Genomic DNA, 19,069 nt, shown 5'->3' with positions numbered 1-19,069 from the left:
AAAGAGAGACAGAACCGTCGTACAGTGTACAAACAGAAAAAAGGCGAATATAAACAAATATAGTAAAGGAGAAGACGAGACTAAGAGAGAGGGAGAGAGAGACTAGTCATACACTTTGTACGAAAAATGTGTATTTTGGCGAACTGAGAGCAGCAGCAGTAGGCAGTCGTTCACAGGCAAAAAAATAAAAGTGTTTATTAGAGACAGACAAAGTAATAAGGACAGAAAGGGAGAGAATAAAAAAAGGCGATACAACCATAGTAAGTAAGGGAGTAGGCTAGTATTAAAGAGAGAGAGATAGAGAGGGAGAGGGAGAGTGTTATATGTGGGTAGTAGTAAGAGATCGGTCGGTCGGTTAATATACATATGCAAATATATGCATACACTGTCAGTGTACGTGATAGAGAGAGAGAGAGAGAGAGAGGGAAAAAAGAAAGAAAGAAAGTGTGTACAGCGTTGAACCGAGTCGGACGGCCATCTTGGTTTCTATATATGACAGAGCAGGTAAGTAACAAGTCCATGATTAAGTAATAATAATAACTTAACACATAAATTGGAATAACGACAAACTAACTAATTTAACATATTGGTTTTTTTCCTGTGCGTAGGTGAGGTTCGATTTTCTTTTGGACACTTATTTACCAATGTTTCTTCCACATTTTTTTTTCTGAGTGTGTGTGCGGCTTCGAATTCCTCCTTGAATTTCTCCTCTCCTCTATCCTGTTCTCTCTTTCTGTCTCTCTCCCTCTCTGTATATGTCTGAATAAAATCTGTTAAGCTTTTTCTATATTTTATCCCCAGTTTTATTTTTCTTTCAGTATATTCTTCCCTTCATCCCTAAATTGTTTGTCTTTCTCATCTGATTTTCCCAATTCTGTTGCATTAACAACTTAAATTTTCCTCCTTGCTGAGTGTTTCATTCCGTCTGTCTATCTACCTAATTGTCTAATTATTTAAACTTCACACACACTAATATAAATATGCATATATGATTTATATATCTATAATGTATGTGTTTGTATATGTTGTCTGTATATTAAACTTTTCCATCCAATATTTACGTAAAAAACTCAGTCCTCCCTCCCTACTTTCACCTACCCACTAATATAATATATTTCACAGATTATTATAAATATTATACCTGATCCACCCACTTCAACAGCAAATTTCTCTGAGGACCAAACCTTAACACAAACCCTAAACACATACACACACACACAAACACATATATATATAATATATATAAAAGGTTATGAGTCATCGAGGTCTTGTTTTAATATAAAGATAAGCTGACTAAAAGTGTCTTTTCTATCTTTTTCTCTTCCCACGACTGTCTTACTGTCTGGCTTTTTTAAAGTTTTATGAAAGCATATTACGGTTGTATATTGCTATCTTCTTATCCGTTTCCCTCAAGTAAGTTTCATTAATGATCAGTTGCAACCATAACTTTCGTCTTAACATTTATATATAAGGAATTTATCAAATCCATTCAGTGTAATATGTCTGTTTTATATAGATATATATAGAGATTCTCAGCTTTTTTAGCTGCTATTTCTGAACTTCGGTATATGGTGAAGCAAATAATAGCTGATCCCTTAATTATGTTTATATATAGAGAGATAGATATATAAATAATTTTACCGAGTATTAAAATGCATTACCTAATATTTTTGTAAGTAGGCGGAAATAGTTTAGTTGAAACAATAACCGATCACCAAAGTTAAATTGTGTGTATGTAGTATATATATATATATATATATATATATACATATACTTACGCACAGATACATATACACATGTGTATTGTTGATCCATCTATTAATGATGAAAATTTAGCCTGCCTTTCTGTAATTTGGTATACACCAGTGCTGTTCTCGAATGAAAGAAAGAATTAAGAAAAAAAGGAAGAGAAAAGGCTATACATTCTACTAGCTTCGACTAACTGGAAGCTTCCTCAGATATCATCGTTCTAGCATATTTGGACATCGACCCACATCTTTTCCCTTTTAAATCGTATTTTCTTTTATCCCACTCGACATAGTTACTTTGAATCAAAAGAAAAAAAAAACCCATAGATCAACAAACCAAAATTTAATTTTAAACCACTCCTACCTCCCTCCATGAGACCAAGCACACGTACTTGCTTTTTAAATTATCACCACTCTTTACGTACATGCTCCTCTCGTCATGTTTAAATTCTTAATTTGGTAAGTGTGTGTCCCTTCCTGTATGTCTGAGTGCTTTTTTTTGTATTATTTTCATTTATCGAATCATTTTTGTAATTTATTATGATAATGTTGCAACGGTCTTGACTCTAAATGTATACTTATATATCACTATTTTTATTGTAAATTTTTGAGTCTAACGTTTTGTTTATCTCTCTCTTAAATTTTAGTTTGTCTGATTCACTAAATCTCATGTCACTATTGTTGTTTTATGCTTGTTAATTGCTGTCGCTGCATCTCTAATTAAAAACGGGACGGAGCTATATATATATATATATACACACACACACTTTTATGATGTTTTTCAAATGCCGATGATTGTAACTGTCATATATATAAATATATACATGTCCTGAGGGTGTTTTTCTCACGGAATTCGCATTGTAATTAGGCGATCAAAGCATATACAGTTTTTGAAAATAGAATCCGTTATATATATATATATATATATATATATATATATATATATATATATATATATATATATATATATATATACATACACACACTTGTGTATACCTCTTGTTTTGTATATGTACATGTATTCACTTTTTTTAGACATCACAGTATTGAGAGGTATTTTTATTAGTTGTAGTTGCTAAAGAATTTGCTATTGCGTTTGCAAAAATGATCATCCCTGGCTGCCAACCTTAGAAGCAATGGCAATAACAATTGAAACAACAATCATTAAGCCAGATCGTTGCTTACATATTCATAAAATATAACATTCCACCTCCATAAAACAACCCGAAGCAAAACGTCAGTCGATCGATCCATCGATCAATAACCAACAATTGTTCATTTTGGCTCTCTTTTATGATATATATTTTTTCTTACTTCTGTTTATAGTACCTTCTATGGAATGGAACAAAACCATTAAGAAACTAGGAATTAAAGATATCGACCAAAAGTACAGACGAAACTGAATTTGGCCGACCTTGTCTTTTAATTGTAGAGAAAAAAAAGTACCATAACCTTTCTCAAAGTATTGACTTGTCGAGCTGTTGTCATCCTATGTGTTCTTGGCTCAACCGTTTTAATATATTATATACACTTTAAAATAAGATATTTCTATATTTCCTTTCTTCGGAGAAGAGAGAAGGGTTGTTTATATTGCCACTGAGAGCTTTCTTTCGTACCTAATTTTGTGGTTTGGATGTTGCAGTGTCACTGACAACATGGGGGCAGTATACAGGTGAGAAGAAAGTATTACATATCTATGTATTATATGTGTATGTGTGTGTGTGCTCGCGCGTGGTTTTTTAAAAATTAGTTTTAATTAAAAGAAAAATAATATTAATGTCACACACTTCGTTGACAAATTACTGTCAGTCGTTTGAAAGCATCTGTTCTAAATTTCAAATTATTTGAGTAAATTCTCCTCAGCTGTGAAGATGGATTGTCAATCATATATATGTAAACACACACATACATACATACATACATATACACACACACACATACATATATATATATATATATATATATATATATATATATGTATGTATATAAACAGGAATCAGTTCATGTTGATCATGATGTCATTTGACAAAAACAAATGTTGATATCAACTTGATAGACAAGCAAACTGTTGATTCGTTTTGTTTGTATCATGTCGATTATTTATTATTTCTTTTTCTGTTTGTAGTTGAGAATTTTGCTTGCTTTTTATTCTTCGTTTTCTGTCGCCGTCATTCTTTTAGTTCCAAAGGTTTATTTTAGTTCTTATCGGTTTATGTTCGCTTCCTCCACCCCTGTTTATTTTCATTGCTTTTTTTTTTTTTTCATTTTCTTCCAAATTTTGAGATTTTCCACTCCCTGAGGCATATTTTTCATCAATTCGTTTTTATCCTAATGTAGTTTTGAAAGCATCTTCGAAAATAATTACATCTTTTACTGGTTCCAGCAACTATCTGGAATTGTCAGCTATTTGGGATAATTATTTCACCGAATGCAAACCACAGTGGTGCTTTATGTTATATAAACGGTTTCATCATAAATAAATCTGTCATGGACATGAGATCTGTATAGAGATGAGTTGAGAAAAATTATAGCTGAAAGTATTTTCACTTATGGCATTCCATCACTTTTTCTCCCTCCCCCTTGAGATAAAATCTGCATTTAATCATTTAAGACTAGGGATTTAATGCTTGAGATAACTAAAGCAAAGCAAAACGGAGATTAGTGTGATGTGTATACCAATTATTATGGTTAACTGAACATAATATAGGAAGAGAGAGAACTAAAACAAGGATTCTCGAGTTAGTTGTAGATTTGAATTTAATTAATGGTAATTTTTTTTTGAAATTACAATGTTGACATTGTTACTAAATTATGTTGGAAGAAATCTCATTTACTAGAAATGTGGATGTAAATAGTTTAGGTGAGCTGTAACACCTAATATCAGAGAATGGTGTCTGGTGTCCTCTCCAGGTACTAAAAGTATTGGATCACAGAAGTCCTTCAGACTTTACGGGGAAGAGAAGTGTTATTAGCATAATATGCATGCATGTACGCATGAACTAAGCCTTTAATTAAAAAAAAAAGTATATGGTATTGTTTACAGAACTTCAAAACCTGTAATTTTATAATTATAGCATAAAACAAGTGTGTATGTGCATGTATGTAATATGCACACATACATACACCATTGACAGTCGATGTTGGCTTGTTTACATCCCCATTACTTAGCTGTTCGGCAAAACAGACCTATGCAATAAGTACCAAACTTAGAAATAACTAGAGGTCATTTTGTTTGACTAAGCCCTTCTAGGCGGAGCCCCAACATGGTCACAGTCCAGTGACAGAAACGAGTAAAAGATAAAAGAATATATATATATATATATATAATAGGCGCAGGAGTGGCTGTGTGGTAAGTAGCTTGCATACCAACCACATGGTTCCGGGTTCAGTCCCACTGCGTGGCACCTTGGGCAAGTGTCTTCTACTATAGCCTCGGGCCGACCAAAGCCTTGTGAGTGGATTTGGTAGATGGAAACTGAAAGAAGCCCGTCGTATATATATATATGTATGTGTGTGTGTTTGTGTCTGTGTTTGTCCCCCTAGCATTGCTTGACAACCGATGCTGGTGTGTTTATGTACCCGTCACTTAGCGGTTTGGCAAAAGAGACCGATAGAATAAGTACTAGGCTTACAAAGAATAAGTCCCCGGGTCGATTTGCTCGACTAAAGGCGGTGCTCCAGCATGGCTGCAGTCAAATGACTGAAACAAATAAAAGAATATATATATATATATACATTTTTCTACAATATATATATATAGTACATACACAATCAATATATATATATATGTATATATATGTATATAATGTATATGTGTGTGTGTGTATATATATATATATATATATATATATATATATATATATATATATATATATATATATATATATATACATACATACCCATACATACGCTAACATAAACCTATTTTCTATACTATACCCCTCACACACATAATATATGTGTATTTGTGTGTGTGGAGGGGAGTGTTCGGATATATTTGTAAGATAGTATTACTTTAAATTAAAATGTTTATGATTTGTAGTTCTATATGTGAAAAATATTCAGTATTTTCATTTCTAGATTATTAATTAGAGCTATACTTCAAATTTCACGAGTTTCGAGCATCCTATATTCTATTAATTAACACGCAGTAGTACAAAAACGACCAAATAGATCCCTCCCCGCTCCATCTGCAATATCAATTTATTGGATAAAACTGTTCTCTCTGTTCCACACATAGACAGACATATATCGATTATTTAATTGTAAACAGTACTACCTGTTCATTATCTCCCTTTTATTTGTATAGAAGTTGGCAGGACAGGTTTACTCCAGCTATGAGTTTTGATTTTGATATTAGTGTACGTTGTTGTTGTTGCCTGGACAGAATTAGTATCAAATTTATTGTTAGCTTTTCTTCCAGTAACCACTTTCCTACCTATTACCCTCTTTATTTTATTTTCTTTCTTCCTTCTCCACAACCATATTTTTTTTCTAATATATTAAACTTTTAATTAATATGCTTAATTTGAAACTTCACACATCAATAATTATTTCTTTGCTTTTTTTTTCACCTCTTAAAATTTAAAATTGCTAATTATCTTTTAAAATTATTTCTGGTATTTTTTTTTTTTTTTTTTTTGCAATACTGTTGCTTGTCTATCAGACTAAGATATTCCCTTTGGAGGTTTGAATTTTCCTATTTTTAATACTAATATTATAATTATTATTACTATTATTGGGTGCATTTTGGAAAATAAATTGATAGGTTAAATTCTCTTTTATTTTATAATAGATTTAGGTATTGTAAATTATATTTATCTACATTTGTATATTGACAATACTATAAATAAAAAAAATCCTCATAATTTTTTAATGATTTATTCTTTGTGTATATAAAATATACATTTGTTAATATATGTTTTAACAGTGTATAATTTAGGTATGTAGACATCTAGTGATGCTTCATTAAAGCCAACAACTTTGTTTCTGTATTTCAAAAGAGATATTCACAGACTATTTAAATTGAAATACTTGAACACAGAATACTAATTAAATTATGTTAGAATAACGATCGCATTAGAGTGTTGGCATGCTGGTTTGTCCGAAGATGATTTAGAATGGCTGTATAAATTAAGTCATTAGCGATGGCATGTATTATTGCTTCTCTTACTTGCTTATTTTTACAGACCATGTGAAATCACCATGGAAAACAAAGAATTAGAAGAAAGGTAATTACATGATATTTTCTTAGTAGAATTAACTTTCACTGTCAATGTAATCATTGATATTATGAAATAGAAAACAAAACGTCAAACTTAACTCTTTACTTTTTTTTATTGTGCAACTCATTGTGTAGCTAATAACTAGAAGTTGAGGTGTAACTGTGTGGTTAAGATTTTCACTTCACAACCACATGGTTTGATTTCACTGCATGACATCTACAGTTGATGAATGTCATGTCAGTCGAAACTGCTGAAGCCTTTTGCTTGTGTGTATGTGTGAGTATCATGATTGTGTGTGTGTGTGTATATATATATATATATATATATATGTGTGTGTGTGTATGTGGATTTTTTTCCTCCGTTTTATGTGTTTTTCAATGCTAAAAATAGTTTGAATATATATTATTAATGCATTGTTTTACAGCCAGATGCCTTTTTTGTTGCTAACCCTTATCTGTTTTTCAAGTAAGGGCCTTTTCCACTCATCTTGAAAAGTGCAGAGCTCCCTGATGATTTTGTTGATTGGGAAATGACAACAGAGTATGTCATGCAACTTGGCAATTTTTCATTATCTCTCTCTCTCTCTCTCACATACACATCTTAGTTTCCTAACCCTCAATTCTGTACCCCACTCAGAGTCTCTTGTCTTGCAGGTGCTGGTGCCATGTAAAAAGCACCTCTGAAGTTGTTGGCATTAGGAAAGGCATCCAAAGCAGACATAGAATCTGGTGCAGCCCTCTAGCTCATCTCTTCATATTGAACTGTCCAACCCATGCCAGCATGGAAAAAGGGATGTTAAATGATTATATAAGATGGGTTTTGTACAGTTTTTGTTTACCAGATTCATTTGCAAGATATTGGTCAGCCTGGGGCTATAGTTGAAGACACTTGCCCAAGGTGCTGCACAGTGTGATTGAACCAAGAACCATGAACCACATGGTTGCGAAGTGAACTTCTTAACCACACAGCTATGTCTGTATACAGTTTGTGTGTGTGTGTTTTTTACACTGATGTAAAAACTCTTGTTTATGTTGTGTTCCTTTACGTCCCATAACTTAGTTTGATAAGTGCTGGGAAGGGGTGGGTGTGCAATGTAATTGACTAAACCCTTGGCGGAAGTGCCCTGGCACGGTCACAAACCAATGACTAGTAAAAGAGTATAATATTTGTGTCTTTAAAGCAATTCATATTTGCTCTTTTAAATTTTTAATTTTGTTCTTGTAAAATTTACATTGAAGTAAATGAGTTCGCATCTGCCTACACATGTATGTATGTCATCATCGTTTAATGTGTTTCCCATGCTGGCATGGGTTGTATGGTTTGACAGGAGTTGGCAAGACAGAGGAATGTGCCAAGCTCCAATGTTTGCTATGGCTGGATGTCCTTCCTAATGCCAACTGCTTTACAGTGGACTGGGTACTTTTTATTGCATGAGCATCAATAAGGTCTCCAAGTAATTTGCCAGACAAAGATTCAACTGGGAGTGGGGAGTAATATTGAGTGAGGTAGCTGTGTGCTAGGTTACGAGAGATAAAACTATGATAGAAGGATAGATAGGTGTCTTGCTACCCTATTTTGAGGAGAGAGACATGATGATGGTAAATTTATGCCAGGGTGTACTCGTGTATGTGTGTCTGGGTAATATATAAATAACATCCCCAAATTGTTTTCATGCTGATTGTGTTAGCTTCTGTAATTTTCTTGACCTTGTACAGCAATCATTCATCCTTAGCTTCCTTATTACCCAGAATATAGTATGAAAATAACTTGTCTGGCATGTTTTTTTTTTATTTGACAATGCTATGATATCGTTCGTTATATTTTCCTTTTTACAAATCAGCTATCTGTGTAATTCTTCACACTGATAGTTTATACGCATATGTTATATTTTGCACTATACTCAAAAACATCCGTTTGTATTTTGATTATAATGTAATTCAACGTGTCCCACTTCTCTCTCTCTCTCTCTCATTCACTGAAACACGGAACCTCTTTGTCCTAGGTAAACAATGTCGTCTTCCATCTTCATAATCAGCACACATTTAAAAGCATCATACTCACTTTATAGTTTATATCCTATTTCAACACTAAGTTCACATAACTAAAACTGTACTACAAAAGTTGAGGCTTCTTGCTTCACAATCAGTACCCATCTTACATTAACATGTAAAATTTGTTAGGTTTTTCCAACCAAAATATTGGATTAACACATGTCTATATGAAATCTTTCTCAGTAAGGGAATAAAATTTGACAGACTGAAAGGTCCAAAGTTTATCACCACTCTCCATGACATTGCTGTGTCGAAGGCCAAAATTCTTAAATCACCCAGTTTTATATATCCACAACGAGTCCCTCATTCATGATTGAGTGGTAGCAACTTGTAATTGACAAGCATTTCATTAACATACAGTGTTTAGCAACATTGTATTATGTCTTGGAGAAGATTGGTTTCTACATAGAATAAGCATACTGTATATATACTCTTTGCACACACATGCATGCACAAACACACACACACACAATCTGCTATCTAATGTAATATATAACTCAGGGTTAATGAGAAATGTAATTTAGTAAATTCCTTTGGTTTATATATTATGGTTTGACTTTCTCAAGGATTGTTAGTTAATCATTAGTCTTTTACTGGGCTACATATTCTATCTTCCTAATGATTCACTTACTATGTCTTTGGTTGGAAGGATGTTGGTTATATTTTTTGATCAATCCGAATAGAAAAGACAAAAAAAAAACCTGTGTGGTTTACATGTCTTTCTATTTCATTTGACTTTCCTGATTGGTATATTGAAGCAAGGAATCTATTTAAAAACATCTACTTCAATAGGTTGCTTGATTTTAGAGGAGATATGGGTTTGAATTCTGTAAGCAAGTAAGGCAGCTACAATTAACAAGTTTTGATAGGGAATTTAGTGTCTGCACTACAATATTGGAATGTATTTATATGCTGGTAGTGTAAATAAATTTACATTACTTTAAGAGTTGATGTGTTCTAGTTTTTATTTGATCTCTGTGTAGCTGTTAAATGACTTGAGAGAAATTTCTATTCAGCTTTATAGAAATAGAAATATCTTGAAACATTCACCACCCACCATTCATAAGATATAAATTGGAGAATAAGTAGAAGAGTGTGATAAGTGATAGAAGCAATTGTGAGATTGTTGAACCGCCTTTTATCAGCACTTTCATTGGTTAACCACAATCTGCCCGTCTGTTCACTCTTAAAATATTATTCAGACCTTGAATACTTTCAATCAATAATATGTCTGCAAGATTAGGCCTAACCTGAAGCTAAACACCAAATAAATAAGGCTATCACTATTTAAAAAAATAGAGAGGCAAAACGAAATAAATACTAAAAGGTGTTTTGTCCTGAACACTGATGTTTCTGCCGTGACCTATTTAAAGTATTTTTTTGTGTTTCTATATGAGAAAAAGAGAATAACATGCCCAGCCAGTGTGCTTATATTCAAAGGATAAAAGGAAAATATTATCTTTCTTGGAAACAGGGTTGGTGACAGGAAGAGCATCAAGCTGTAGAAAATCTGCTTTAGTGAACTTCATGTGCCATGCAAGCATCGAAAACCAGATTTTAAACTATTATATATGTGTGTATGTATGCATATATATTCCATGTAAACCATGTGTCCTGTTCTGTGCATTTGAAGATCAGTGGAATTTTATAAAAAAAGACCTTTATTTGAAAAACAGTTGGTAATTATTAGTGACAGGCAGGATGTTCCTCCAAATTTTTTCTTTTTTCAAGACCTTAACATTTTGATACTCTTCTCATAACCAATCACTTTGCAGTATGTGGCGTGTTGCATTCTGTGATACCACCAACTCTAGAAAGGTTGTCTACAGTGGACTAAAAAGTCCATTCTACCTTATTTCTGTTATGTATTACAGACTGTCTTTAAGATTGCCTGCATATAGCTTGTGGAGTCTATTTTATTCATTCCTTCATTTTTGTCTTTGTAAATAGACCCGCATACATGTGCATACGTGCGCACATACACATACACACACAATTTAGGTGGGAAGCTGCATAAGTGATTCAGGAGCATGGAACTCATGGCCCTTGAGTTATTGGTGTAGCTGTACTGCTAAATAGTGGTGAAACTATATGTATATGCTTTACTTGAGTTTTATTACTGTTTGTACTGCTAAACAGGGTGGCTTTGCTTTTTATCCTTTGAAGGTTAGTAAAATATTTTATGTATTGAGATCAATATAGTCCCCTATACCCTTGAAGGTGTAGTTGCTCCATCATGGTCATAGTTATTAATGAAACCAGTAAAAGGTTTTTTTAAAAAAAAGCATATATATGTAAATATGTATATGTAAATTTCAAAATGCATACCAGCAAGAAATTTAGAGCAGCAACAGAACAAATTATCAGCTTTAAATAGAGAGATAAAATTTACATCTATAGATTTAATACATTTTGCTAGTTTATATCTCCAAAATGTATATCATCATCATCATCATTTAACGCCCATATTTCAGCTTGACTTTGAATTCTGAGAGAGGCAGCTTTATGCTGGGAAATGAGCAGTTGAAGTATGAGGGAAATGGCTAGAGCAGAACAGATTTCTTGCTGTTAGAGGAGCTAAATGGCTTCTCAAATTCTACAAGATATGGTGTTGGTGAAGTGATAGGGGTGGAGTGAGGAAGAGAGAACAGGTACTGAGGTGAATGTATGGAGTCCTCAAGGAATGAGGTGAGTAAAAAGTGAGTGGAGACAGAACTGGGAGTGTGTATTGGAGAGTGAGAGATGTGTGAATAAATTAATGAAGAATAAGTGTTGAATGGATAAATAGGGAAGGGTAAGTGACAATTGTAGAGACTGGATTGGGTTGAGAATGGATGTAGTGAATGGTGGATAATGGATGGGGGTAAAAGTATCAGAATACTAATGATGATACAGTAGACAAGGGAAAGAAGAGAGAGAAAAAAATGATGTATGGATGCATAGGCTGTAAAAATAAATTTATATGCATTTTTGTTTGAAGCACTTCATAGATAAACATTAAACAGTGACTCCTATGAAAATTACCCCAAGAGTTATTTTAAATTTAAGGAAAAAGGAAAATGAAGAACAAAAATATTTACCGCAATAAATTGTGTTAAAATTGGTGCACTTACCAAAATGCAGAATTGTCACTTTATGTATGTCTTTTAAAGGCTCAGGTTAATTTATCTCTGGAACAGTGATTTCTTCTGTGATGAAGTGCATGAGATATTTATGAAATTGCATTATTTTAGAACCTTGCCCTTGGTCTGTTGTCTAAATGCATTCTCTAACATGTCAATCATCAATATTTCATCTTGGCTTTATAGATTCAGTCTCTCTCTCTCTCTTATTTTTCAAAAATTCTGTCATTGGTCTTAGATTTCTGAAATTTTGATTTATCTTATTTGTTGTTTTCTTTTACTTATCTGATATCTTGTTCATTAATTCGCAACAAAAAAACAAAATTTGAAATACTACAGTTCTAATCAGTTTCTGTGTACTGCTTCAGGTACAGTATATACACATAGTCTTTCTGTTCCTCTTTGCAGAATCCAATTATTACTTTCACCCACATTTTCTTTTTTAGATTGTTTTTCATGCTTTGATGAATCTTCACTGCCATTATTGATATAATTTTAAAACATTTTTTAGGATATTCTTGCACTGTATGTTTGGTAGATAGTTCTAATGTCTTAAGTTTACTAATGGTATGGCCTTATGCCTTGATGTAGCAACTTCTTGAAGACTAAGTCAGTTTAACGTAGTCTTCCTTTCTCCAGCAATTCCTGTTCTGAGTTGAGTTATATAGGTGATGGACCAGGCCATTTAAGACTTAAGTATCTTTCCCATGGACACATTGCAGTGCTGGTGATAGAATACAAACTGCTGACCTCAACTTTTATTGATTTAATCATCTGCTATCTTCTAATTTTGCTCTATTTATTTCATTGTCTTTCATTCTTTGTATTTTTGGCAAATGACAATGGTGCTACTCTGTTAGTGTATTATGTATGTGTATGATTATTCAGTCCTTCTTCAGTTAAGCCTACTTACAGTAATGCTTTCTTTGTTCCTACTACATTCTTTCATTAACAACAACTATATTGCTTTACAAGTAACATATTAGAGGCAAGATGGCCAAGTGGATATGGTTTGAGCGTAGTGTTTTACGTAAATAAGTTGCTGGGTTCAAACCTACCATCAGCACTGCAGCATGTTTATGGCAAAAGTCCTTAAGTCTTAAATGCCTCAGTCCACTACTAATATACTCCAGAATAGGAATTGCTGAAGTGGAATGAACTACGTTAAGCTAATTTTATCATCATCATTTTCCCTGTTTGTATAGTCAGACAGAATTTGCTGGGGCAGATTTTCTACTGCCAAATATCCTCTCTCTCTCAACAGTTCTCGTCTGTTTCCATTTAAAGTAATATGAGCTGACATGTTTTCTCAGAAGATTGGAAATGAAGGACACCACTTGCATGACAATGACACTTTTTTTACAACTATTACACAAATCCAAGGCAAGGAGACAGTAACACACATTACATGCATGAGGTGCTTCTTTCAGTTTCTGTCTACCAAATCCTGGTCAGACCAGGGATATAGTAGATGTTGAAGACACTTGCTCAAGGTGTCACGCAGTGGGACTGACCCTCAGACCATGTGGTTTGGAAGCAAACTTCTCATCACACAATCATGCCTGTCCTTTAAGTCTTCAAAAATATACTTCAGAGTAATTTCATCAAAGAAAAGTGGACCTCAACAAGATTTATATGTAAAACCTACAGAGCAAGAAAACAAGGTTCAGCACAGTCTAGTGTGGTGCTCTATTATTTGAACCACTTTGCCTTTGGTTTTTTTTTTTTCACCCAGTTGTTGACATTTACTTTGTAGTGGTAGTGGTGGGGGTTCTTCTGTCTGTGGAAGAGACTTTTGTCACTGGAACCATCGTGAACTTGAGACATGAACTAAGATTTATTTCAATCAATGAATCACACAGGAAAGATGTTTCCATTATTTGTTACTTTAGGATGGTGGAATTTCAGAATTGCTAGTATTGGACAAAAACACCTTGCAGTTTTTATTTTTTTATACTCTGATCCTAACCCTGCTGAGGTCGTCTTCACTTTTCATCCATCCAGAAGCCAGTAAAATAAAGTGCTCATTGACTACTGGGGTTGATTGAATCAATTAATTTCAGTTCTTGTATCTGTCAGAAACAATTAGTATCTCTTTGCTAAGTCTCCTGCTGAAATAAACCACAAATCTTGTGTGTGAGAGGAGCATACTCCTTCCACAAACAGTAAAACTCTTCCTGCTATTCACCTCATACTTTATCTCCTATTCCTCCCTCTCAATCAAAGAGACTCTTCAGTCTTGTAAGTTACAAGGTGACCTCAGTAGTGTAGGAAAGACATCCAGTGGTAGAAATGACGGAACTGTAACACTGGAGCACATAGCCCTCTGAAGTATTGGATCCTATCAAAATGTCCCACTAGCACAGAAAGTACACATTGTGTGTCTGTGTGCGTCTGCCTGCCTTATTAGATAGCTGTTGACTCTCTTGAATATATGTAGATAGCTGTTGACTCTCTTGAATATATGTTTTTTCATCTGCAAGGTGTCCAAAAATCCCTCTCCCCTCTACCAATCAGGACCGGTGGAGTTACTGGTTTAGTCACTGATGAGCTGACCATGGAACATGCCTGTTTTACCGGACAACGTTACCAGTAGTACTCACTAGTAACCAAACACAGACGTGTACACGTGGGTTAGCATTTGGGTATACCAGTTCACATTTTTGTTTTATGCATGTATACTATATGTTTACACTATTCTGAAACTGGGGGTGCTCCTGCTGCAATATGTGATCTTTTCTGTTGCTGTCACAGATTTTGAAATTTTAAAATTATGTGAAAATTTCCAAGTTTGGTATATTGATGTAATTTTTCACTCCAAATTTGATTTTGTTTTTCACTTGTCCCAGAAAAATTTTAGAAAAATGTTATAGAGGTTTATAGTTTAATTAATTTTATCTAAACGGAAAGGATTTAAAAGCTGGCATTTCTCAATAATACCTGTCTATCACAAAATTGATGACAACAAAAGTTGTAAGAAGTTTTAAGTTTTGATGAATAAAGTCATGTGAAATGGTGGAACAGGCATATAAACAAATTAAAAAGGAAAAAAAAATCTTCAATGAATTTTTTTAAATTACAAAGAACAAATAAAACTAAGTAATACTACTGTAGTATAGTTCACATAAGCTATTAATACATTTCTTGTAGTGAAAATTCAAAAATGAAAGTTTGAGATGCACTCTAGAAGTTTTTCAAACAAATTACAATTTTCATATCTCTTGTGCCACATAAACTCGAAGTTATGTCAGCCATAGAACAGTATTGTTTATTCCCTTGTTTTACACAGACCCATTACTTTTTCTCATTTGTTGCAAGTTGGTGCCATTAATAAATTCAACACTGAGGTTCACTGTTCTGTGTTGAAAATTATAACCATCAATTTCAGGAATGTGAGAGTAGGCCCTCCACAACTCACTGAAAATTGGTTCCTGGAAGAACCAACTGATATATGCATTCTTCTGGCATGTTGCAATTCCGATATGGCACCACATAAAGAAAACCTGTGGTTTAGTGAGACACTCTGAAAACCCGTTACTTGAGTAGCAAGCACCCTTCCTCAGTTGTAATTACATCTTAGGAAGTCTGTTTTGTTTATCTCAGTTTTCCCACAACTACCAATCTGAACTGGGTTTTGAACAAGTCCTCTGCACATATTTCATGAACATAGCTGTTGTAATTAACAGCTGTACAGTGGCCCATCCCCATTTCTTAAATGCAAAACCAGACTCAAGTTAATTCCTTGACCCAACCTTGCATCCTTTTTGGGAGCAGGTTACAGCTTGGCTTGTTGCTATGGAAACTGGTATCAATGTGTCTGTGGCTTTCAATTGGCTAAAATTGCCTAAAATTTGCAAACTTCAAAAGCTATTAACTTTTTATTGATTTATGGCTAAAATGAATTTCATTTTCATAATTAGCATACAAAATTACATCAGTACACCAAATTTGAAAACAATTGGAACAAAATTATAAAAATATAAAATTGTGACAGCAACAGAAAAGATCCCCATTATGTCCTGTAACTTAGTGGTCTGACAACTAAAGGTCAATAAAATAAGTATGAAACTGAAATGAATACTGTAGTCAATCATATGAATCACAGTTTGAAGTTTGTCTTTTTTTTTTCTTTTTTGTTATATCAACAATGATACAACAATTATATATCAGTTTGTACAATGGACCAATTTAGGTGATGTGCAGTAATTAAGATTTCAATGGTAATGCATTGCGAATGATTATCAAATCTAAATTCTGGTTTGTGCTCATGAAATTACCATTAGAATTTTAATTTCTAACAGAAAATTAATCGTACAAAAATTATTTCAGCGATGGACTGAGGGAATGTTTATATAAAATGACTGTTGTAAAAGATGTTGTTGTTTCTTATTTTTGAAAATGTGTTTACTAAAATGATTGTAATTGGCATATATTTTACACTGATTCATTGGTATGACTGTGATTAAGAAGTTTTCTTCCCAGTCACATTGTTTCGGGCTCAGTCCCACTGTGTGGCACCTTGGGCAGGTGTCTTCCATTATAACCTCTGGCTAATCAAAGCCTTGTGAATTGATTTGATAGAAGGAAGCTGAAGGAAGCCTGTTGTGTGTGAATGTATTTGTGTCTCCTTGTCTTGACAATGCTTGATTGCTGTAAATGAATGTCATTCGTTTCCAATATTCTGTGAAAACATATCATCAAAAATTTTTAATAAACCATTCAATCATGGAAAATAGGGTATTCAAATAATTGATGTTTCACCCTTTAGCATTTAGACCAACCATATCTGGCCCAAATATTCTTCCTGTTTTATGTTCAAACTGGTCAGATCTAGTCTCATTCCTACCCTACAATGTCATTCTAAAACTAATCAGTCACATCATCAAAATCTTGGAGGTATGAGATAATACAGGATTAACTCAAAATGATGTGAGTAAATAAGCAGTACATTTGACAGACTGTGTGAGATGAGGAATGTTTAATTTAGTTATGTAAGACTTCCATAAAGTGAAGTTATTAATCTATATTTCTTATGTGAATCCAAACCTAATTGCATTTATCCAAAGGAAAAAAAAAAGTCTTGTTTTAAAGGTTAGTTTAGTTAGAGGATCACAAAACTCTGGCTTCCTTCTAAAAAAGACTTCTGTTGATTCTAGGAAAATGTTCAGGCATTTTTTTTTTATGTATGACTTTTGTCTAAATGTGGCTGTTTCTGTTAGTTTTTGAAACATCATCTGTTGAGAAATGTCAATGTACCTGAAGAAATAATAGTTAAATTTCCCTCAAAAAAAAAAAAAAAAAAAGAGGCACATTAGATAACAATGCACTTCCAAAAAGACTGGAATGTCTTTGATAATTGGTCAGTAGGTCAGTTCAGTTAAGGTTGAGCTAGCATTAGGCTATAATCTTGACTTGTTCCTTAAGTTAGTTATTAAAAAGAAACCCCACCATCGTCAAAAATCAGTAGTTTGTTCTCATTTTCTCTGTTCAAATGATTAAAAGTCAAGTGAATGGCTCATCTGTTAATTATAGGTTATTTAATAATTAGAGAGAGAGAGAGAGAAGTTGGCTGAGATCATAAAATTCTAGATTAGGCACAAGCAACCATTTTTGAGAAATGAGACATTCAAGTTGATTGCACTATTAAAGAAATTCATGCTGATTTTTTTTTTATTGGCATTTCATTCAGAAAGTCCTGTGAGCCACTGTTGACCCATGATTGTTCCACATTAAATGTCTTCAAAATATTTTGTCCTAAGTTCTGGATTCAAGGCTTGATGTTATTGATTGGCTTTCAATTCTCCCAGTTAAATTTGTTCCAGTATTTTATTGGTCTCTGTTTCTGTGACTGAATTGTTACACTATACCCTCCACCCAGCAACTGTTTATGAAGTAACAAAAATGATGGGAAATTATAAGCTTAAACTTTGCTGTTCATCATTCTGGAACTGATAAAAACAACAAATATCATTTCTCCCCCAAACATTGCTTGTCTCTGTAGACAAGGGGTTAAAAATAAACTGTTTATCTAAATGTCGACTCCCAAAACTTGTAGATAATTTTTGGAGACAAGTGTATAGAATAGTTAGGGCTCTTGTGTCACAGTGTATCAGGTTCATTGCTAGTGTTGATGCCATGATAAAATGTACCCTGTACATACAGTGTAGGGTTGAGAGGACATTTTTTTTTTGTTATGCTAGGGATATGACAGCTTCTCTAGTGCTGACTGCGATATGACATGCACCCAGTATACTTTGTAAAATCATTTGTGTTTGGAATGTCATGCAGCCATAGGAACCATGCCAAAAATGGAATGTTTTGTGCAAGATCTGGCCTTCCAACTTGTCTAAAGGGACAATAGCTCCAAATGAGAATTGGTCAAATTGTGATGACCTGTCCAGCCATGCCAGCATAGAAAGTGGATTTAAAATGAATTTGGTACAGTGCGTGGACAGAATGTAGTTAACACTAGATGAAATGGTTTACATGTTTCTTTTTTGTTTTCAGCTCAATCTCAACAACTTTTCACCATTTTCACTTCAGTAAAGTATTCAGTAATACACTGAGTCAATGTAATTCACTGTGATACTCCTGTTAAAGTATATGTCCTCTGTTTAAGCAAGGAATCGCTGTTGTTTTAGTAGGATTCCAATTGTTTGGTAGATAGGGTTATTCACATATGCTATCTCTAATGGTTGCTTCCACTGAATTCTTATTTTATAAATATGGAGATATGTCTTAAAATATAAATAATATAATTTTCATGATATAATTAATGGGTGGATGAGTTGTGGTAAACTTGTTACAAGAAATAGTGTTGGTTTTAGAAACAAATTTGAATATCTCAGCAAGGTTGGATGGAAAATGACTAAAATAGATAAAATTCTATCAAAGATCTATGTGTAGATTCTTTGTGAAAATGT

General features: G+C 33.4%; 1 protein-coding gene across 30 annotated transcripts in view; it reads left to right on the top strand.

Annotated features, from left to right (window-relative positions):
• Positions 1-448: 448 nt before the first annotated feature.
• The window catches only part of LOC106867804 (kinesin light chain), a 124,799-nt gene continuing 106,178 nt past the window's right edge, over positions 449-19,069 (top strand). For 12 of the 30 annotated variants that reach the window (XM_089365158.1, XM_089365130.1, XM_089365152.1 and 9 more), the window contains exon 1: positions 449-504. Coding sequence is in view for 18 of the 30 variants with exons in the window: in XM_089365145.1 (XP_089221271.1) it covers positions 3,404-3,420; positions 6,938-6,979 (59 nt within the window). In the remaining 12 variants the exon portion in view is untranslated. Of the gene's footprint in view, positions 609-3,074; positions 3,421-6,937; positions 6,980-19,069 lie in introns of all 30 variants that reach the window. The other 18 variants (XM_089365150.1, XM_089365123.1, XM_089365146.1 and 15 more) reach the window with 3 other exon arrangements.

The sequence above is a fragment of the Octopus bimaculoides genome, chromosome Z (genome assembly GCF_046866305.1).
Source record: "Octopus bimaculoides isolate indiv1 chromosome Z, ASM4686630v1, whole genome shotgun sequence".
NCBI lineage: Eukaryota > Metazoa > Mollusca > Cephalopoda > Octopoda > Octopodidae > Octopus > Octopus bimaculoides.
The sequence above is the reverse complement of the archived record's forward strand: the minus strand, read 5'-3'. Positions and strand labels throughout refer to the sequence as shown.